Consider the following 23,804-nt stretch of genomic DNA (forward strand, 5'->3'; position numbering starts at 1 on the left):
GGGTTTCTTCATGGAGGAGCTGTGCATTGAGGTTTTTATCATTGCCAGGGTAAATACAGCAAAGAAAGTCAAGTCTCTTTGTATGAAAGGATTTATTTTTAAGCATTGTTTTGTCTGATAACTGTATTGGAAATAATAATTTTTTAAAAAAAGTAGTGACTTGCGATTTAAATTGTACATAGGTTTTTGGTTTTAGGTTTTGGTGGGTTTTTTGTTTGTTTGTTTGTTTGGAGGGAGGGAGATATGTTTGCTGAGTGATTCCTATTGAAATTTTTTGCCTTTTTTCATTCACAACGTTTTGTTTCTTAACTTAATCTGACGAGTTCATCCAGCAGAGGCCTGACATGGTAGTAGGAAATTTGTTCTTCCCATACTTGGATTTTCCTCAGTAAATGAAAACAGAGTTTAGAAAGTACATAAAAATTGGTGTCTGACCTCTATATATACCAAGTAACAGAAAATCAGATGCACCTTATTTATTTGATCTAAGGATATGAGTGGCTTTCTTCTTGCAGTTCTCAGCAATACTGTATGTTTCTGTAGTGTGCTCAGAGATCAACATAATTCATCCATACTGTGCAATTTGGTCTAGTTTGTGTTGAAGTCACAGAGATCTGCATAGAGTGTACATCCTCAAGTGACCGATTTAGCCAGAAAAGCTCTTTCACATCCCATGAAAAATGGAGAATAAAAAGTATCCAAAGGTGCGTGCTATCCATGGAATCACTTATCTGAATCTTTGTTACTGTCATTATTACACTGAAAATGTAGAGTGGTTTTTTTTTCTTCAAAATCAGGGAAAAAGTTAGAATATGCATGCACGGGATGCATGTTTTTCAGAGGAAAAGTAGCTTTATTTATTTATTTATTCTCTCTCATTTGATTCATCTTGCTTGTTTTCAACATGCAGACTTCTCTTTTAAGTCTGTCATCACTGTTGCAGTGCTGTAAGATGGCTAATACCCTGCTGTCTGGTAAATGGGGAAAAACACAAAGTTCGATTTTCTCTGCAGCTTTACCCAGCTTTATCAATGCCTCCAAGAGGAGCTTTTTTCAGCATCACTACAAGAGGAGAGCAGAATGTTTTAGAGGCAGTGTCATTTTTGCAAGAGATTCATGTCCTTCTTATTCACATCCCTTTGCTCTCCCCCACTGTTACACTTTCTTTCCTCTCACATCCTCAGTGGTGACTCTAGGTTTGTTTAAATGCCATCTTGCCCTTTAAGGATTAGACAGGTTGGGGTGGAGTAAGAGTTAATAGGATGTAGTGGAGGATGAACAGAAACTAACACTAGGAAACTAATTACTTTTAAAATCATAATCTAAAAAACTTAAGCTCTCCCTAAAGTGAAGAACTTAAAAGTTTTAGAAAATAGTCAGGGTATCTCCAACTTGTACAGTGTTGCATTTTGATACAACATTGCTCAGGTTAAAGCTTTGCAAATGTATGGGCTTGTGGTTTAGAGCACTCAATACAATGTAAGAAAGTAAGGGCAAGATTAGACAAGTTATGCCTTTAGGACATGCAATTCCCTTATGCTTACATTAGCATGGTATTAGTGAGGCTCCTTGTTCTTTGCTATAATAACTATCATATAGTTCTTTGAGACAGTAATTTTTATTTAATTTCTTACAGAGACTAAATTGGTCAAGCTCTATTTTAAAAGTAATGAGGGCTGCTTTCCTTCATAGCATCTGTTACTCCTTACTGCTCTCTTGTCAACCATCCTATTTGCTGCTGAAACTAATTTTATGCCATCTGATTCTTTCTTTCCTCAGTGTTTAGGAGTAATAAACTAGCTTTCTATGTCTAAAATGGTTTTCTTTTTAAAGTCTTCTTCCTTAAAGTGTCCCAGGATAGACTTAGATATCCTCAACATGCCTGGTTACTATAGTTTTCTTAGACAATGGTTTTGTGAGTACAACTGAGTGCTGTGAACGACTTGATGTCTTGAAGTGTGAATTAATGCCTCACTGCCACTGAAAAGGGAGGTCCTCTGCTTCCCAACCATGCTCTGAACTACATTTTCTTCTCTCTGAACCATCACTGTGATTTATCTGATTGCAAGGTAAAGTCAGTTCACTTGTCCAGCAGCAATAATAAAAGCTTTGCTTGTTTGTTTTAAGTAGCTGAATTGTCATTTCTCTGACAGCCAGAGTCCAAGGTTTAAAAAAAAAAAAAAAAAAAAAAAAAAAAAGGCAAGGAGAGAACTGCTTGTCTCCTTGAGTAGCCATTCATTTGGCTTATGAAACCATACCCCTGTGTTTGTCGTGTAGAAGAGCTGAGTGTCACTGCTAAATAATGTGAGATTGATGAAGTCCAGAGCAGAAGTCACACGCGTCTCTATGGTAGAACTTTTTTCTGATTCACGTTAGGTAAGCTATTGAACTGATCATCTGGGCCACTGTATCATTGCTAAGATCAGTTGAGTAGCTGTGTGGTTTTTCGTAGAATCATAGAATGGTTTGGGTTGGAAGGGACCTTTAAGATCATCTAGTTCCAAGCCTCTACTATAGGCAGGGACACCTCTCACTAGACCAGATTGTTCAAAGTCCCATCCAGTCTGGTCTTGAATGCTCTCTGGAAGGAGCATTCACAACCTCACTGGGCAACCTGTTTTAGTGTCTCACCACTCTCACAGTAAAGAGTTTCTTCCTAATATCTAGCCTAAATTGAACCTCATCCAGTTTAGAACCAGCTCCATGTCCTTGTGTTGGGGAACACAGAACTGGGCATAGTACTCCAGGTGGGGTCTTACAGAAGCAGAGTAGAGGGACAGAATCAACTCTCCTGACCCGCTTGTTTCTCTTTCACCCCAAAGACCCAATTTAAATGGTTCTTGATGTCTGATTCTTTCCTCTTCTTTCAGGTATTTGCTTATGGGGGAGTTTAATGTTAAGGAAGTTCTTTGCTTCTCTATGTAAACAGTATTGACTTTGCTTTTGAGTTCATGTTTTTGTGTAGTAATTTTTACAGTTTACATGCTCTAAATACCATATAATTTAAGAGCTGTTTGTAATTTTCCCCCTTTTGTCTCAAGTATTCTCTTGTTGCATTGGGAAAATCACCCAGTTTTGGTTATTAATTCCTGCACTATTTTAATTCCGCACTTCGTATGTATAGTTGCAGTATATCCTTCCCATATTTGTATTTGTTCAGCTCCTAAAAATATTTAAAAATATTAACCTGATTTACATTATGAAGTAGGACCATCTCTGCAGAGAATTTTTGTCCCTCTACCAGCCTTCAGTCTTGCACAAGTCACGAAGAATCACAGGTGTACAGTTTGTGTTGAATTTTAGACAACTGAACAGTCCTTGTTTGTTTGTTTGTTTTCTTCTTATGGAAATCTTACACAAAATGAAGCAGTGATTTGTATTTCAGCATCAGTTACATCTCCAATAGTAAAACTGAAAATGGTTTAATAATACGCCTCTTATTTCTTATGTTTTTACTCAGCCTTGATTTGTATTTCAGCCTTGTATAAGGAGGTACTCTATCGTCTATGAGAACTTTGTTAATGGAAGCTTTTTGCTTGTGGCATGGGAATTTGATTTAGAAATGGTATAAATGGTAAACTGTAGTTGGCAGAAGTGATTTTTTTTTTTTTTCCTCTTACCTGTCTTATTGTCAGAGATGTTCAGGATAATTGTTTCTTTACATTGCCTATGGTCATACAAAATTATTATGCTAAAACTAAGCAGTTGTTTAAAAGCAGCCATGGCTGTCTCAGACCTGAGAAGGGATGCAATCTTTGTTTTGAACCACAGATAAATGAAGTTTGCTAGTGTACCCAGTTTATCTCAGACACTTAGGACACAGAAGATTTGCATCATTTAAGGCAGTGTTTCTGCTTGCACAAAGAAAAGCCTGTGTATCAGCTTACTTATGGACAAAGATAGACAGATAGGATCATTGCAGCTGGGAAGCTGGGAAAACATTTTTCTCCTATCCAGCTGATATCATAACTTATTCTTAACTTGTACTTAGCAAAGAAACCTGCTGAAGACTTCTTTTTTTTTTTTTTTTTTTTTTTTCTGAATATATTAATTGTTCTGTCAGAAACCTCTTCTTCTTTTAAATTTCTTTACAGAAAGGGTTGTTAAGCACTGGAATAAGCTCCCCAGAGAGGTGGTTGAGTCACCATTCCTGGATGTGTTTCAAATGCATTTGGATGTGGTGCCCAGGGACATGATTTAATGGAGGGTTGTTAGTTAGGGTAGTATGGTTAGGTCATGGCTGGACTCAAGGATCTTTAAGGTCTTTTCCAACCTGAGCAATTCTGTGATTCTGTGACTCTATTAATTCTTACAACAGCCTTGTATTGCTTATTTTTGACCTGTTAGCCAGGGAGTGCTTGCACCATCTCCATCAACAAGACATAAGCTTGCTTTCTCTGTGGGCTTTCTGCACTTTGGTAAACATCTCTATGACCTATTTATTAAGTAGTGATCTCTGCCCACAGAAGTTGGTTTTGTTTTCTGTCTGATATGAAGTTATCTGACCAGAATCCTTCCTATATCTTCAGACAACACTTACAGTGCCAGGAGCCTTCCACCATCCCTGAACTTGCTGGACACCCTCCGCACTTGCTGTTCATAACAGCTGCATCACCTTAACTTTGTTTCCTTTCTTAAGATACAGTATAATGCAATAAGAAGACTCATCTAGTCTTTACTCTTCAGCATTTCTTTTCAGCTTCAACGGATTTCAGCTATTGCCCTGTTGTTTTTCAGATGAGATTTAGAGCTGAAGCACTGGACTGCTGGCTGCATCTCACTGTTCCTTTACAATAATGTGCTAAATAATCTTCTTGGCTGTTGCAGCATATAAACCAACTCTCTGAAATAGTCCTTTTTTTTTTTTTTCTTTTTTTTTTTCCCCTAAACTTTGGTGACCTTTTCCACTAGATCTTTCTTCCTCCTCTTGCTTTTCTAACAGATTTTCTTAAACAAAACTTTTAATGCTATGGTGTGCATCTTGCCATCTTAGCCATGGGAGCCACATAGTTGCTGGGCACTTGCCAATCTGTGTGAGGCTCTTGTACCTCCACGCTGTCTCTGCAGGGTTTGTGTGTCCTGCTGTGTCCCCCTCTGTTCTGCCTAATGTGGAAGTGCCAGCAAAAGAACAGCAGTGATGCCTCCCTGTGCCGCATCTCCTTTTGCTTTGCATTTTAGCACAGCATGTTCAGATTGTAATCAACTGTTAAAATCTGTTATACGTGGCATTGCTTTGTGCCCCTGCAGTTTAAACTGGAGCACCTAAACCCATACTTTGTGAAGGAAGAAGTAGGTGACTGTAAGAGGAATTTAAGCTCCTTGAAAATATTTTCAGTTTTCAATGTAGAAGCTGCAGTGTATGAATATTGAACGAATCTCAGTTTCTGAATTCTTACTTAAATGTTGCTGAAAATATGAACTCAATTTATAGTAGAAGGAGTTACTGCCTTTGTTACATCAGTTATTGGAACAGACTGTGACTTTTTGGGGCCCTCTGTTTTCTGGAGATCTCTTAATTTAAGACATACCTGAAAAATAGCTAGCATTGAACTACAATCAGCTGTTAATGAGAACAGGGAAAAATTATCAGGGTGTGGATATTTCAAAATAGACACAACTGGATTTTTATTGGTCTAAGAATTACCATTCTCCTATGGCAGAAGTTTCAGTAACTGAAAAGTACAGATGTGATCATGGTGATTGACGACAGATGTATTTCTCTAGATTTCAACAGCAGAGAAAGAAGAGCCAATTGATAATATGATTCAGTAGAGTGAAAAATAGAGAAGTAAAGGTGAGGGCTTGGCAGGAGGTTGTCAGAGAAGTGGAAGCAGAACTGAAGAACAGACAGCTCCTATGAAGGTGAGATTGACCTGCACTTGACAATAGCTGAAAGCAGGGCTTTGTTACATGTAATAATTTCAGTATCAATGCTGTTCAGCAGGATAGCTCAAGGATAACGAGAAGAAAATTGCTTGGGGAGGCAAAGTGAAATCATCCTATATTCAGCTGCTCTGTGTATATAGCATTGTTCAATGTTATTAAAATGTTGGTTTAAAAAGTAGAGATGAAAAAAATTGTTCAGATAAATTGATTTGTCTCCCCTCTTCGTCATCAACCAGTCCAACCAAGACTGGAATATTCTTGAATTCTTTTTGTCTCTCTATAATGACTTAAGTGATACTTATTGTACTATGTCTCTGTCAAGATAGTTGGCATTGAGCCTCATTCACTGATAAGAGGAAGCTTTGTCTGTGTAATCTCTTAAGCAGTGTTCTGATTAGGTTACTCCAAGTGATAACTGTCTTCTTCTGAGTTTATTGCCTTGAAGATTCTTGCGAGCTGCCCACAAGTTTTCACTCCTTAGTGCTTGGTTCTCAGGCTGTAAATAGTATAATTTTATTTCTTCATAGAGATAGATTGTCCCAAAATGGTAGTGAAGTACTCAGCGATGTGGAAAAATATCTAATATATTACAGTTTTAAGGAAACCCTTGTTGTGTTATTGCATAAATTAATGACACCTTTGCATCTTGAACACTGCATGTAGTTTTTCTTCTTCCATCCCAAGAAGGGCATATTAGAAAAAGAAAAAATCAAGAGACAGCCTTTGTGATGAGAGAAATAGGAAGGAGTGTGGAGTATGCTAGTACTTGTCAGCATAAAAAAATGTCATTAAAAAGGAAGAATGTATAGAAACTGTGACATGATATGCAAAAGGGGACTTAGGATTGTTTATTTGTTCATCCTTTAGATAATATAAATCAGGATGCTCAGTGAAAATAATCCTTTTTAAATTTTAAGTAGAAAAAAAGAAGCACTGGTTTATGTAGTGCACGATGGTATATTATGGGGTTCACTGTCATAGGATCAGTGTGAGGGTCTTTGGAGTGTAGAGGGACTGGGCAGACTTGTGGATGCTGTTCCTTTACCTTGAGAAATCCATAATTTCTAGAAGCCTAGGAAACTGGTCAGAGAAAAAAATTGTGGTTGCATGCTGCTGAAGTCTTTGTTAAGACAGAGATTAATAAGTAAAATGGACTTTTGGTCCAACTGAGCTATTGCCTCTGTTCTCTTAGGCTACTGAGTTTATTTACCCAGTGTGGGAAGCAGTCAGTCCTTCAACTGAAACTGTGTTTACTTCTGTGTTTCTGATAGCATTACTGGATGTCAGCTATATGGCCAGTTCAGGTATCATAACTGGTATGAAAGCTCCTCATGTTGATTCTAGCCAGTTGCAGGTCAGTCCATAACAGCAATGGAAGATGGTACCTTGCACTGACACATCATATGCAGATAAAAGCAGCCCAGGATTCTGTTGATGCTTCTTGACCTACTCTCATCTCTTTGTACAACTTTTTATATAGTTGCAGAGGTGTAATTCTTCTATTATCATGTTCTGGATAATAAGCTTACTGACCTCTTACTCCTTCAATAGTTGTTTTCCAAATTATTGCTAGGTAACTCTTTTTTTTTTAAAGGTCTCCTATAGGATTACAAAACGAAATATGGACAGTCTGCTAGGAAACTGAGTCAGGTATAAATATATCAAGGGCAGAAAAATTTCCATTCCAAACCTATCAGTTTTTAATAGGCATGTATTTTCTTGCATGTTCTCACTCAGCATTCTTTTTCTCATTGCTGAGTAATTTTACTATTTTTGCATGATTCTCATTTTACATGTTTCCTGAAAAGATAGAGAGGTACAGTCCACCCACTCTGCCCTTTTCCTTCAAATGCTATATGATTCCATTTGCATTAACACCTAGTCAGCTATCATATTTGTACAATGCCATGTTAAGTATATGTGTAATGCAGGAAATCTTGCAGGGCAGAACTCTGAGTCACTTCACCAAGCAGATGTCCAAGTTCAAAAAGTAGCCAGTGGCTTGTATTTTAGAGCTTGTGAAGATATACATCTCTTCCATTTCTCTGCCTGAAAGCAATGTGATTACTGAGGATAAGCCTGACTAGCCTCTATCATACCTGTGTGTGCTCTGGGTGCCTTTGGGATTACTGCCTTCAAACAGTCAAAAAAGCTGGTGTCGTGAAGAAGAAACTGGAGAAAATAAGAGAACTGGCGAAGTAATATATTGTTTTTCTATTTTATAATTCTTCATGCAGAGTGTAGTTTGTGACCTTGTCCCAGCTAAGTGTACAGTAAGTAGAGAGGGCAGCATTTGCCAGGCTTAATGGATTCACTGGAATTATTTCTTCTGATACTCTGATTTTATTTTTTTTTTTTTTAAATAATTTCAAAGCTATACATGAAAAATCAAAACCATCAAGTACTGAAGACTTTTCGCCTTGGAAAATGATATGATGTTGTTTGGTGAGGTGGTTGCAGCCAATGTAAGAATGGTATCCAGAATCCATTGTTCTGTGGGACTTAAAAAAAAAAAATAAAAAAAAAAAAAAAAAAAAAAAAAATCTGAAAAAAAAGTATCAAATTGTGGTTTTGCAGAACAGGGATACGCATATTATAATAGCTTCTTTTAGCCTATGCAGTTAAGAGTCTGTAGATGAGAGATTAGCAGCTGCAGGCATCTTGCCTTCAGGAGGTAAGGTTTGTAAGATATTTTTTCATGAGAGGAAGGACAGAAAGCAATAGCTTTTACTATTACTCTGAGACAAAACTTGGCTCTCAGTAGCATCAGTCTCTTGTTTGTATGGCTCTCTTGATGTGTGTGTGGATATTGAAGTCATTCACTTACCCCATTACTTATCTCTTCAAAGCATGCAGAGTACCTGTCTCCTGACTTGTGTCCTTCAAGGAAGAGTAGAAGTGAACTTGTGGCAGCACAGGAGACAGCTTTGCATTATTTCATCTAGGAAAAGCCACAATATATAGTAACAGTTTTAAGAAATGGTAATTGTTTTGATAGGCACTGAAAAATTGTGAAATTCCAATACTGAAGATGGGAGGAGGTGACATGACAATTCTTTAATCTTTAATTCAGCTAACAGCACAAACACTTCTTTATAGAAACATTTAATTTTAAGAACCAGAATCTGTCAGATAAACAAATTAATCCATCAGAGCTGAAGTAAATGAAGATACTGTGTGAAATATTCTCTTGTCGTCTTGGAAAATTACTTAAATTACGTGATGTTTATAAAACTCTGAAAAAGATATCTAGAAAATAACTATTCCCAGTGCGCAAAGGAAAGTTTGTTTGTTTTTTTTTTTTAAGAAGTTCATAAATATATTCCAATTTTATATCTGTATATGGTGTTAATGTTTTAGCTGCAAAATTCAACATATATTTGTGCACCTAGCTAGTAGAAAAAGCAAGCCACTGAAATGGTTGGGGTTCTTTAGGATGCGTTGACCTTTACTGGAGAAAGAAGGGCTGCATTATATTTATTCTAAGCTCAGCTCATCTTTTGAACTCCTTTTGTCTTTAGTTTGTCTGTACTGTTTTGGATGTTCAATTGTGTATCTAGATAAGTTTACTGTAGTGCTTCACAGTTCTGTTGCAGACTCTACTGAACAAACAGACCCACAGTTCTATCAGCCAAGAACTGGAGTGCATTATATGTCTTCTTGCAACAGTATTGTAGGTTATAGCTTTTGACTGTATGATACTTTATAATTTCCAAGCTGAAGTCGCTAATGCAGTTGAATGTACCTGAAAAGTAAGGTGTTGCAATGGGAAATGAGGTGAGAGAGAGAGAAACCGTACTTTCTCAGGTAAGAAGCTGTAGAGTAGAAAGTTACCTGTATTGGCGTACTCTTTTGTGGTCTCCTTATGCCACAATGACTTAGGGGTTGCTAATGTCATCAGCTGTCAGTCATCTCTCCAGTCTTCCAAAGCGAAAGTCTTGGTATCAGCTAAACAGTTTTAGTTCCAAATAGCAATGGCTCTAGTGAGAACTGTATTAGTATTCTTCCCATTCGCACACAAACTTAACTTCATGTTCAACAGGCATAAATTCTGCCTCTTTCACTCCATCTCTCCAGATTACTTTATTATTATTTTTTCCTCTAAGGAAAAAATTGATTGATGATGCCTATATAGTTAGTATTCATGCATGTTGTTTCAAGCTAAGAAAGAGTTAATGTATTTGAAAATTTGTCTACTTTTTCCAGATAGACAAAATGATTTAATAAATTTACTTGTTCTGACAAACCTTTTCTCGTCTCTAGTGATGGATGACAGGCAACTTACAAAGTTTGCCTTTATATTTGTGTTACACAGTTTTAATGATCCTGGAGTAACTGGAAGAGTATCTCCTGAATAGCATAAAACAATCATCACAGTTTAGGTGGAAAGAGAGACCTACTACTCCACCTGGGCTGTCATAAGTCCACGAGGCCAGATGGGACACACCTAGGGATGCTGAGGGTGATGCTGTTAGAGGTGATTCCCAAGCCTCTTTCAACTGTCTGAGTATTCCTGATCAACTGGAAAGGTCCATGAGGATTGGAGGCTTGCCAGTCATAGGATCATAGAATGGCTTGGGTTGAAGGGACCTCAAGGATCATCAAGCTCCAAATCCGCCTGCCACATGCATTAGGAAGTATTAATTTTCAGAAAGGGTGGTCAGGCACTGGAATGGACTGCCCAGGGAGGTGGTGGAGTCACCGACCCTGGGGGTGTTCAAGGAAAGGCTGGATGTTGTGTTGAGGGACATGGTTTAGTAGGAGCTATTGGGAATAGGTGAACGGTTGGACTGGGTGATCTTGAAGGTCTTTTCCAACCTTGGTGATTCTATGATTCTATGATTCTAATGGTCCACCCATCAAATCCACATCCTTCCAGTTTGAAGATAAAGATGTGATGGGGGACCATGTCAAATGCCTTGCTCATGTCTAAGGTAAATGACATCAGTCACCTTCCCCCTGTCCACCAATGCCATCACCCCATCATAGAAGGCCACCAGATTGGTTAATCATGACCTTCCCTTGGTGAAGCCATGATGTCTATCTCAGATCACATGCTCATTCCTCATGTGATCTAGCATGTCATCCAGGAGGATCTGTTCCATGATCTTCCCAGGCACAGAGGTGAGACTCGGTGGCCTGTAGTTTTCCAATGTGTCCCTAGTATGACTCCCATCTACAGTAAGGATCATGCAGAGGTTCTGGAGAACTACAGGCCTGTCAGCCTGACCTGGGTTCCAGGAAACAGAGCATCTTGTGTGAGATCACATTACGTGTGCAGGACAGCTAGGGGATTAGGCTGAACCAGCATGGGTTCATGAAAGGCAGATCCTGCTTGACAAACCTGATCTATGACTGAGTGACCCACCAGGTGTGGATGAAGGAAAGGCTGTTGACACAGTCTGCCTAGACCTCAGTAGTGCCTTTGAACTGTCTCCCACAGTATTCTTCTGGAGAAGTTGGCAGCCTATGTCTTGGACACGTGCTTTTTGCTGGATAAAGAACTGGCTGGAGGGCTGAGCTCAGAGAGTGGTGGTGAATGGAGTTAAATCCTGCTGGTGACTGGTTATGAGTGGTGTTCCCCAGGGATCAGTATTGGGACCTGCCTTGTTTAGTATCTTTATTGATGACCTGGAAGAGGGCATTGAGTGCACTCTCAAGTTTGCAGATAACGTTAAGTTGGGACGAAGTTTTGATCTGACTGGTGTAGTAAGGCCCTTCAGCAGGATCTGGACAGGCTGGGTCGCTGGGTTGAGGCCAATGTAATAAATTCAACAAGACTGTGTGCCAAGTCCTGTATTTTGGCTGCAACAACCGAAGGCAACACTACAGATCTTGGAGCAGAGTGGTTGGAAGACTGTGTGGAAGAAACAAATCTGTGGTTTGGTTGGCACTTGGTTAAACATAAGCAAGTGGTGTGCCCAGGTAGCCAGAAAGGCCAATGACATCCTGCGTCTGGGGAGGTTCAGGTTGGGTATTAGGAAAAATTTCGTCTCCAAAAGAGTGGTCAGGTGCTGGAGTATGCCTATTGAGTCGTCATCTCTGGTGGTGTTCAAGAAATGTTTAGATGTGGTACTAAGGGACATGGTTTAGTGAAGAATTATTAGGGTGGTTGGGCTAGATGATCTTGGAGGTCTTTTCCAAGCATGGTGAATCTATGATTCTGTAACTCATTGTTAGTTGGGAGAGTTTCTTTTGATAGTATTGTGACCAGCAATTGTACTTAAATAATGGATTAGAGAGGTATCTATTATTTGCCACTGTTGGCCATCATTGGCATTGTGTTTTTGATGGTTTAATACTGTGCACCCCTAACTCTTCTCACTACCCTCTTTTTCTTTCTTCATCATCAACTTTGACCTGAGTACATTGATGGCAGTGATAAAAATACAAGTGGTCAGAAAAAGGCAATAAGAATGCTAATTCTAAAAGTTCACCTTGGGTCTCTAGTCTCAAAGATGAAATGACTGAGATCCCTAAATAGCGTTCTGCTCCAAAACACTATTGGATGGCAAAAAATCACCATCATCCTAATAATGTTCGTCATCCTACTACTGCCCTTCAGGCTACTTGTGCTATCCATGCATATTCAAAAATATTCGTGTATTTGGTCCTTGCATGCTTTCTGCCTCCTTGATGGGAAGATTTCATTGCTATCTCTAATATTGTTAACCACAGCCCTTCTCATGTCAGTGTCCTGGGAAGACCATTGGTTGTGTCTGCAGTACTACGTGCAGGTATGCTCAGCTGAGCACACTGAGTATTGTTTGTGCAGGCCTCTGCAGGCTGAAGAAGGTCCCTGAGTGTGTGCCCTCAGTGTTCTGAAAGCACTGTGTTAGTCCCTGCACCAGTCTCAAGGTGGAAACCAGTTGCAGAAGGGCCAGGTGTGACTCTTGTGGGCCCCTCCCTTCTGTCTGTGTACATTACAGTTGGTTATATGAGCTCTCTCCCTTCTTTTTACTGCTGTCTGCCTCTCATTCCTTGGAAATAGCAAAGGTTGCAATGCAGCCTGAATGCAAGCCAGGAGCCCTGCTTTGCTGTCCCTCATCCTTCCTCCCCTGGCCTTCTACCCAGGGCTGCTGGTTGGCACAGCAGAGTATCCCCCAGGAGGGCAGTGTCCCCAGGACCCTGCGACTTGGTCTTCTGGGCCTGGCCCTGTCTTCTCCCCTCTCCCACCCAGGCCAACCTGCAACACTGAGGGGCTGGGGGCACGCAGGGCAGCCATGCACAGTTTCTCCACCCCTCGGCCTCGCTCCTGGAGCTGGGGCTGTGTACCAGCCTCACCCCCACCACCAGGTAGGTGGACACGGGTCCTTGGTGCAGGGTGAGCCTATGAGGATGGAGCTCAGGATGGGTTTAGGCTGGGTGGGTGGTGAGTTGGATTCTCTAGTTTTTGTTTTGCTGTCCCTCTGCTGTGGTAAGAGTGAAAAGGAACAGCCCTGCTTGCACTGCCAAGTGCTGTGTGTGCCTCTCTGGTTCTGCAAGGGGTTGTGCAGGTACGCTCAGTTTTCTGTGCGTTAGCTGGCAGAAAATGTCTCCTGAGCAACTTTTATGCTTATACTACTTAACACTTTTTTTTTAATGCTTTATGCTCACCCGTTTTATAGGACTGCTAGAATACCTCAAGCTTCAGAGTTGAAAAAAGCATCTAATTATGAAATACTGTGGTGTGTAGTGGTGAAATGGTGGTTAACCAATATCTGTTGTGATTGTATTGGTGTAGTATCAGTGCATATCTTCATAAGCTGGTTTCTCTCTCTGCCATGATAGCAGCTTATCACTCAAAATGCTTATATCCGTTAACAGGATTGCACAGTAATCATGGAAGAGCATGGGAGCAGTTTGGCACTGATACATTATCACGTACAGAATTCTTCTAGAGTTCCTGAGTGATCACTAATTGTGCTGCATTTAATGAAGAGTTGCCTGCTTTGCAATTCCTGTTAATTAATAGATATTTTGATGTGTCTTTCCATTTGCAGCTATAGTTTGCACATCCTGTAAATCTCTTTTGAAACATGTTGATACACAAACGTCTTAAAAGTCAATTATAATCTTTTTCCCCCTCTTTAGATGACAATCAAAACAAAACCAATGAAAAGAAAGAGAAGAAGATGGTTTCTCAGAAGCCCCATGGTACCATAGAATATATTGTAAGTATTGCACTGTGGTTTGTTTGTATCTTCTTTTTGAAAGTGGAATTGTTGAGCTTGACAGTGAGCCAGTGACATAAAGCAGAAAGCATGAAATGAATACTAAATGATATGTATGTATGTATCTCAGTAGGATTTGTTCCAGTGATCGTTGTGTGAGGAGAGCCGGGCTTGCATCCAGAACTGCAGTTCAGCCCAGGTGCTCTGCCTTTTCTCATAGCTGCCAGTCCTGTTTTTATTTCTGCAGTGTGACCCTGTAATAGGATAATTGGTTTTGTTACTTTGAAAAATACTTCCAGTGTTGCTCAGGGGCATCAAATATGTGCTTGACCCTGAGATGACTGTGCAATCTTTCGCTAAGCTGGAACACTGAAAGAGCATTCTGCTGCTTCACAGCTGGGAGAACTACCTCTGTGTGGAAAGTCCCTATGTGCCATCCAGGGCCCCTGAACAACACTTGCACTCAACCCACACCCAATGTGACTGTAGAAAGCTTGTGTCCTAGCTGGGAATAAAACAAGTGTCTGACTTACTAAGACTGCTGAAGGTGATGAGTTTTTCAATGGATGTCCCCTTTCTCCATTTGCCATTCTAGTTCTAATTAGAGTACTGCTGCTTTAAAGTTTTGTGACAAAACAAGTGGGGCATCTATAACATTTCCATTTTTTATCTATTGCATAGTATGAGAGAGGTGGGTTTTTTTGTTGGTGGTGGGTTGTTTTTTTTTTTCTTGTATTGACTTTGGCTTATCATATGATCTGTTGAAAAGGGAGTGTCTTCTGTCATCGAATCTATTCTCTGCAAACAGTTTTAGATGGTTATAGTCCAGCTGTTACACTGTATGTGAGTGCTACCTTTATCTTAAGCTTCAACTCTTTCTTCAGGCTGGAAATCAGGACACCATAAACAGCATAGCATTAAAGTTTAACATCACCCCAAACAAGCTTGTGGAACTCAATAAGCTTTTCACACATACAATTGTTCCAGGCCAGGTAAATCTTTTATGTTTTATATATCTCAAATCTGATTATTTGCTATGTATCTGAGGCTTTTTATTGCTTTCTGCATATGCTTAGGTACCTAGATGCAAGCATAATGGACAGTAATTTAGATCTCTCAAATGGCAACTTCATGTGGAGCTGGTGGGGGGAGAGTGGAGAGTACTTTTATAATTGCCGTATCTGATGTCCATTATTTATCTGTTGTCACTAAAGCTTTAAGAGAACTCTGAAGCTCAAGAAGAGAACGGAGCTGTTGTAAGAGAATAGAATTCATGGAAAGGCTAGGTAAATTATATTATATGATGCATTAAAGAATTAGAGACTTAGACACAGTCATTGAAATGGCTCTTCGCCATTATTTTGGAGATGAGTCAGTCTCCCGTAAAGTGGGAAATAAATAGACTGCTTTTGAGAGAGTCAACTAAAAGAAATGCAAACGTGAAGGCTAATACATGGCTCCTGAAGAGCAGAACTCCGAAGTATCCTGATCTGCAGATGGGAAAACTGAGTCACAAAGAAATAGCAATACCAAAAAGACAAAAGCTGGGATTAAGCTAAATGATTTTGTTTCTCAACATCTTACACAATTTTTCAGCTGCTAGTTTTGTGTTTGTAATTGTAGCAGGAGAACATGGAACTATAGTTTTGGAGGGAAAAAAGATCCTCTTTGCATGGGGAAAATGTGTTACTTTCTAGCTTGCTCTGCAAAACAAAATGCAGAACTAGATTCTGTAATTAGACCGCACATACTCCACCATCACCACTAATGTGGAGAGATTCTGGAATTTGAAGTAGTTGAGTGTATTGCAATCATGAACAATTGATATTGAGTTGTCCTTCTAGTAGAGCGTTGTATTTTGTAGCGAATAATTTTTTAAAACCAGTCTTAATGTTTTTGTATTTAGATTCTCTTTGTACCAGAGACAAGTGTTTCCAGGCTGCCTTCTTTCAGTCCTGGTGCTCCCATTTCTCCTTCATCATCAGATGCCGAATATGATAAACTCCCTGTAAGTCAGGTGTTGGTTCACACTAGTCTTATGTTCACAAAACGTTTACTAAAGCTGAGATTCAGGAGTGTGTAAATAGCTGTTTTTTGAAGTTACAATTCTGACCTCATGCATAGTGTTATTGATTACTGCTATTAAATAGTGTTAAGTAATATTTTAATGTGCTGCGGTACAAATTTTACCGCTTTACAATAATCAAAATTAAGGGTTCTGTCTGAACAGATAAATCAAGTACAAGATCACTTGGGCCTGGAGCATCAGAGCAGTTGGAAATAGTTTGTGGTTTCTAAAGAATGAAAAGTTGGATGTGGAGAAGTATTTACTGTTTCACCCTGGAAATTTCTGTACTGCTCTGCAGTCTTTCTGCTCGGTTCTGCAACCTTAATCCTGCATGGGGATCTCTGCATGGAAGTACTAGTTTGCCAGAGAAGTCAATTTCTTGCTAGCAAGTGTACTGTGATTGCACCCATATAAGACAAGACAACTGGATTTAATCTTGCTGAAATGCCTTGGTGTAGCTGAACTTTCATTTTACTTGGCAGGGTGGTTGTAATTAGTGTTTTCAGGGAATGAGCTGTTCATCTGCTGATAATAAAGCAATTAGACAATTTCAAATTCATAACTACTTAAGAGAGAAAATGGAGAGAAGCTTGGAGTGAATCACTGTGTTTAACTTTAGTCCTACTCCTTTGTGCCTTCTACATGGGAATCATACCAGTGCCAGTGGGATGCACTGCACTGTGTGTGGAAATCTTCAGCATGGATGGGGTAGCAGGACTAGCCCTCTCCTAATGAGAATACCTCACTAAACACAGCAGACTTACTTGACCTGACTTTTGAGTTTCTTGCCTGTTATTTGGAAGAGTTTTTTATAATGTAAGATTTTTCTTCCTTACGACATACTGCATCATGCGTGTGCATGTATCTACGCATGCATGATCACCAGTTTTCTTCCTTTTAATAAAAACAAAAGAACAACAAAAAACGTTGGTTAAGCTTGATTTTTTTTCTTTTTTGTTTAGTTGCTTGAAGTATAGAAGTAGATAATGTTGGTCCTGTTGTTCTGCACTAAGCTTTCTCTTTTTTAAGGATGCTGATTTGGCAAGAAAGGCCTTCAAACCGGTTGAGAGAGTCTTGTCTTCCACTTCAGAAGAGGATGAGCCTGTGGTTGTCAAATTTTTAAAAATGAATTGTCGTTACTTCACAGATGGTAAGGTATGTAGAACTTGGACTCTGGTGACGTGTTTTTTTGTTTGGGTTTTTTTTTTTTTGGTTTTTTTTTTTTTAAGATTCTTTGAATGCAAAATCTGAGTGTTTAAGTGAGAGATGAGTACTGTGAGAGCCAGGCATTACTGTATGTTTGTAAAGAATGTAAAGTTGCAGTGGCTTTATCTGTCACTGCTGTGTTTATTGCTGTCATGGCAATATGTGATATGATTTTCTTCTTTCCTGTTTTGCATCTGTTACAATAACCACTTTATGGAGAAGCAGCTCTGCTAACCACCTTCATTCCTTTATCATGCCTTGACCAGAAATATCTGCTTCAGAGTGTACTGTTAGACACAGAAAACTACATTTCAGAGCTCAGACAAGTCAGGATTAGTTGTCCAGTTGCATCAAGTTGTGCAACAGCTTCATAAGAGATAAATGCTTGTCTATCTTGGATGCCCCGTCCTTGGACGTGTTTAAGGCCAGGTTGGACGGGGTCCTGGGCAACCTGATCTGAATGTGTATGTTTGGTGGCCCTGCTAGGCAGGGGGGTTGGAACTACATGATCCTTGGGGTCCCTTCCAGCCCGGGTGATTCTGTGATTCTGTGATCTTGTTTACAACTTTAAGCTAAATTTTAACTCTTTCCAGATCAGTGTTTCCAAATGTGACCAGGTTGATTCTCCACTTACTCTAAAAAAAAATAAAAAGGTTAATACTGCACAAGATCTTTTCTTTCTTTTCCTTGGAGCCATTCTGGTGACATACGTGTTCTTACTACGAACACAACTGGGATTGCAACTCAGAATTTTACAGCGGCCATTTTGGGAAAGAGGGCATAACGTTTGTGCGGTATCTTGGTCCTACTCTCAAGGCTGCAGTAGTTTAGCTGTCTGCTTTCTATACCTGCTGTCGCTGACTCCAATTTCAGGTAGATGTGTCTGCATGTTTGCGTTTTCAGGTTCTCTGAAATTGATAATTCTGGCAGTTCTAATCTAATCGCATGACTTTTCTAAGAATAGTTTTACACTTCACATTTTTTATTTCTTTTTGCCTGAAGTGGATGTGGACTGTATTTAATCACTCAGCAATTTCTGTAGTCTCCTGTTTTGTAGAAAGTAGCGGAGGGCTACTTGATTTCTTACACGTAAATTAGGGCAATACTGTTGCATTTGCTAAGTGCAAAGGACACATACTGTTTTTTGGCCCTGGGACTGAAACAGCCATTTGCAATCGAAGTAGTGGAATGTGTGACAGTTTGAAACATGGTCATGTGTCAGAGGTTGAATGCTGGATGGTAACTGATGCAGTCTTTTATCAAATCGGTGGCTAGGTCATGTTTTAGCAAATTAAATGCATCTTCTACAATTGTACAAAATATGCTTGGATCGGTGGTACCAGGGAAGAAGTGACTTCATAATAGGTATTTATGTGTAGAAGCTTTCTGCATGTACCTTTTGGAATTCCAGATCAAGAAGATTTGGAATTCAGCTTAGCACAGTAACCTTGACATTTCCATGATGAAGACTGCCTTCAGGTATGCTAGTTTCATATAAATACATATGCTGTATGAGACTGGCTGTAGCTCAGATTAATTTGTTTGTTTGTTTTTAAAGTTCTGTTTTGTCTGAGGCTTGTTAATAGTCTGAACTCCAGCTTGTAGCAGTCAACGCTGAAAGTTGAATTGTTCAGGTGCTCTTCCTTAACAGACATGAACTTGAATGTCACTAAGAAATCTTTTTCTTTACTCTGCTTATGATGTCTGACTTGATGCAATTGGAAAAATGTTTTGTTATCAAACACTGCATGACAGGGGTATAAAAAAGGCAGGAGAGATGTTTTTTGTTTGGCTGAATTTATTTATTTTTTTTAAACTAGCAGTCAAAAACCTTGGAAGTTATGATAAGTTAATTATATTTGGTATGCTAACTCTTTGTTCTTCTACTTTAGGGTGTAGTTGGAGGAGTCATGATAGTAACTCCAAACAACATCATGTTTGATCCGCATAAATCTGATCCTCTGGTAATTGAGAATGGCTGTGAAGAATATGGGCTAATCTGCCCCATGGAGGAGGTTGTCTCTATAGCTCTCTACAATGACATCTCTCACATGAAAATTAAAGATGCATTGCCATCGTAAGAAGTGTTCTTTCCTGAACTTATTTTATTAAATTTTCCGTAACAGTCATGGAAAGGAGGTGGGGGGGGAGGTTTAATGCAGCAGAATAAGACAAACTGGGAGAAAAATGCCAGCAAATGAATGATTCATGTACGTTCTTTTGTTTACTTCTTAGACTTCAGTGGCAGTAAAGAGAAATGGGTTGTGAGTGTGAGAATGCCAGTGCAAAGAAGGCCAGTTAAAAAAATGTTAATTAAAGCATTGGTGTTGTGCCATGGTTGGGCTCTTGCACTGTCTGGTCTGTAGGAATATTTCAGTAGAATTGAAAAGAGTTCAATTTTTGAACCCTTTGATGTGTTATTGGGATACTTCTGAGAGGGCTGGTTATAACTTTTGAAGATAACACCTTAAGTGTCTCTTACAGGACTTGTAAAAATATTAATTTGTAGAACATTTCCAGTTCATAACCAATTCAGAGGAGTTTTGGTAGTTAGAATTTGCAACACATAACAGAGTTCTGGGCATGGAGAAGATGTTAGTTTAATTTACGTGTAGTGTAACCACTGCTGAATTTTTTCTAAGCAAAATTTTGTCCTTATGGGCAATATTTACTTCCTAAGTGAAATTCATCTATGTTTCTCCATTTTCTTGGCTTAAGAAAAATTTTCTAGGTGCTTGTTTTATCTTCATTACCAGATTGCCTACTAAGTAACTTCTGAGTGATGAAAATCTTCTATTCTCATTCACCTCAGACTTTTTAGCAGTAAGATGGAGCTTATGCAGTTTGCTGTTGTCTGCTGGTTTTAAGAATTTTCCATTGTAAAATGTTTGAAATGTCTTGCATTAAAAATAAATCTGTGGGAGTCTGCATTCAAATAATATAACTCACTGCTGGATAAAAGAAAAAAAAAATGAACTGTTGCCAGTTATGTTTGCAGAAAGCATATTTAAACAGCATATATCTTATCTGTGATTTGCTTTCTTCTCAAAAATGCATTTTTACTGACTTGGGAAGCATGAAAAACATTGAACTAGCAATGAGCAGAGCCTGACAGTTGCCAAGTGTGGAAAGTAATAATGCTAGTATGATAAATGAAATTCCAGTAGCTAAATACATGTCCAGTTTTTTTGGTTACCAAGTTTCTGATAACTTGTACATTTTTAGTATGTGTGCCATTTCTTCACCTATGTCACATAGTCTGCAAAGTGTTCTTCTCATTTTAGTTTGGTATTTTCCTTTCCACATTTTTTTTTCTTTAAACTCATTCATTTCTACTGGTGTATGTTTATTTTGGAGAAAGTAATTTTTAGTTGAGTTTCAAAACTTAAGTTGATATATTCATTTTTTTTTCATTTTTTCTTTTTTTTTTCTGTTTCCATTATTCTTTTAACATCCTATGTACATCCATCATTTTACCTGGCAGTGACATACCAAAGGATCTTTGTCCTCTGTACAGGCCAGGAGAATGGGAAGACCTTTCCTCTGAGAAAGATATCAATCCTTTCAGCAAATTCAAGTCCCTTAGCAAGGAAAAGAGGCAACAGAATGGTGATTCACCCAATGTTCCAGGTGCCAAACAGATAAATCCTTCAGATAAAGAAAAGTCTGCTGATTTTGAAGTTCTTCAGTCATCTGAGAGTATGGGCTCAATTAAATCAAAGTCACTGGAATCTTATAATAATATCACTGCCACTGAACATTTGGAAAAGTTTGCTGCAGATCCACATGTCAAAGAGCTTTCTGAAGAAAAAAATGTTACAGACATCAGAACCAAAGAGGACTCCTTTTCAGGAGGAAGAGGGGATGATTTCATTGATCTGGAAAAGGTGCCATCTCCTGTGGATAGAGGGTTGGACAGGAAAATCTCATTAATGGAAGGCTTGTTGGCTGACCCCAGGGAGTTGGGGAGAACGAAGCAGCAGGTAACCAAACCCACTACAGAAGTCCAGGAGCACTTCACAGTTGATTCCTTGGAAAAAAAGGACAGTGTTGAACCTAAAGCTGATTTAGACTTAGAGCTATGTGAAAAACAAGATGTTATTCCAGAAGTAAACAAATGTGTCAGTTCCCCAACAGGTAAGGTGGAGACTGCATTGGACACTAAGAAAGAGCTAGAGAAAGATAAACTTATAGAATTTTATCTCAATAAAGATGGGAGTGGGTCTCAGTCATCTGAAGACTTGCACAAGGCTGAAATCCAGAAAGGTGAAAACAATAAAGCAATTGGTATAGACCTTACACTTAGCTGTTCCAAGTCCCAAGCTGACGAAGTCCATACAGTTAAAAGTATGGAGCTTGATTCCTGCTGTGTTGGAAGGAAAGCACCTTCATTAGAAGGCAGCGCAGCAGCAGCAGAGGAAAAGGATCTCAAAGAGTCTCTGGACTCTTCATTAGTACCAGCTATAGACAAGACCTGTCAAGAAACACAGTTAGACAATCAATCAGAGGTCAGACTGTGGCTGCTGCAGAAAATTCAAGTGCCAATTGAAGGTAGGTCTCTGGTTATCCTTGTTTCCTCTGAGACTTGGACAGCATTATGACGGTAACCTTTGCATTGATATGCTTCTGCTCTGAATTTCCTCTTTGTATATATAATGCTTGGTCTCTTTTTTTTACTGTTGTATATTATAATTTTGATTGATATTTAGAAGAAAAAATGTACCTTCAGGTTCACTAAGTTTCTAGTTTAATAAGGTGCTTGTTCCATATTCAGCAATTACTGTCTTACTGATCCTTTTGTTTTAATTATTGGCTAACTTATTGTGAATAAAATTTGAGAAACAAAATGAAATCTTACTTTAAGTAGCATGTTAACAGATTGCTATTTCTACTTCTACTCAGGTCATCTGAGCATGAGGCCATCCCAGAGTTTTAGTTTAATGAGCTAATGTGCATAATTCCTTGATTTGTATGAGATAGCGGAGGACAATTCAAGTGGAAGTCTTTATTTTAAAAACAGTTGCTCTTAAAATAATTTTTCTTTTCCCTGTGTCTTAGCAGTTGTACTTGGTGATTGTTCTTATCACCAAAAAACAACAGAAGATGGCTGTATGTATATTCCTAAAATGGCTGTAACAATGTCAGAGTGGTTGAGGTTATCATTAAATAAACAACTTTTTTTTATTTTGTCAAATAGGCAATTTAAGGAATTTAAGCAACTATTACACTTTACCTGTCCCACGCAGACAAAAGATTTTGATATGGCTATCTGACCATTATGGCTGAAGATCTGATTGGGCTTGGTGTGTGTGTGAAGTTACACTCTGGTGGGATTGGTTTCCTGGACTCATTCAAACACTGGGATAGAAATGAGGGATCTAGCCAGAGACAAGCCAGCAACTGCATTACCCTTTGCCTGTGGTGAGGTTTGTTGGGCTGTCTATGGTGACAGAGGTAGTCAAGGTCTTCTCTTCCACTGTCCCCCCTTCCTTGCTTCGTGTCACAGTTTATACCCAGTCCAGTCATCTCAATGATTTAATTTACAGTGCTTCTGTACTCAGCTCTACAACTGAGGAGGATACGGTCCTGAGAAAATGGAAATAAATAACCACACTTTAGAATGAGCAGGGATTTATTAAAGCAGTTTGGCTATTAAATGACACATTGGGTTTAATTCAATGCATGATAATTTGTAGTCTTCTTTTGTACAAGGTTATCGATCTCTGTGCCGATATTTTATCAACTGTAGTAGTTGTACTGTCTTGTAAACAGCTCATCTCTTCTGTCTCTTGTTCAGATATGCTTCCTTCAAAAGAGGAGAAAAGCAAGACTCCTCCAATGTTTCTGTGCATTAAAGTAGGCAAACCCATGAGAAAGTCTTTTGTGTCTCAGAGCACCACCGTGTCTCAACAGTACAGTAAAAAGATAAAGCAACCAGAGTACTGGTTTGCTGTTCCCCGGGAAAGGTAAGCTGCAGCATGTAGTGTGAAAACACATCTGCATCTTAATTTTTAAAGGTGTAATGCTTTCTGGAGTTGAATTTGACTTTCCCTTTGTGGTCTACGGTATAAAATGCAGCAAGAATTCTGAAATGGGGAGGGAGGTATCCTCATTTTATTGCATGCCAGAGATATAAAGGAATGTGTTCCCAGTGAGAAAGAGGGCATCGAGTGCCATGTGAAGGTTGGAAAGGGTAGCAGTATACGTGCTCATGATAAAAGCACCTGGGGATCATCTGGGTTTTGGAGGAAATGGAGAGCAGTGGAGCACTTGCAGGGGTCAAGGAATGCACTGAAGTGCCAGTGTTAAAAATAGGTACTTCATGTCAGCGAAGGACATAGAAGTTTCTCTCTTTTTCCACTCTAACTAAATGGGTGTGACTGTTTCTACCTTCAGAGGCATAAAATAAAGCATCTTTTTGTGACTAAGTGCCCTTGTGTGCTCCATGTGCGCTTATGTAAAACAAGTAGTACTGTAGGGAAAAAAGAAGT

General features: G+C 39.0%; 1 protein-coding gene across 5 annotated transcripts in view; it reads left to right on the forward strand.

Annotated features, from left to right (window-relative positions):
- Positions 1-23,804, forward strand: part of NCOA7 (nuclear receptor coactivator 7) — an 85,753-nt gene that overhangs the window by 45,441 nt on the left and 16,508 nt on the right. For 3 of the 5 annotated variants that reach the window (XM_042880656.1, XM_042880683.1, XM_042880691.1), the window contains 7 exons: positions 13,960-14,039; positions 14,924-15,031; positions 15,946-16,047; positions 17,137-17,262; positions 19,206-19,390; positions 20,798-21,864; positions 23,111-23,279. In XM_042880656.1, the coding sequence (XP_042736590.1) occupies positions 13,960-14,039; positions 14,924-15,031; positions 15,946-16,047; positions 17,137-17,262; positions 19,206-19,390; positions 20,798-21,864; positions 23,111-23,279 (1,837 nt within the window). The remainder of the gene's footprint in view (positions 1-13,959; positions 14,040-14,923; positions 15,032-15,945; positions 16,048-17,136; positions 17,263-19,205; positions 19,391-20,797; positions 21,865-23,110; positions 23,280-23,804) is intronic. The other 2 variants (XM_042880674.1, XM_042880665.1) reach the window with 2 other exon arrangements.

The sequence above is a fragment of the Lagopus leucura genome, unplaced genomic scaffold (assembly GCF_019238085.1).
Source record: "Lagopus leucura isolate 7727_CA_CO unplaced genomic scaffold, USGS_WTPT01 Super-Scaffold_73, whole genome shotgun sequence".
Classification (NCBI taxonomy): domain Eukaryota; kingdom Metazoa; phylum Chordata; class Aves; order Galliformes; family Phasianidae; genus Lagopus; species Lagopus leucura.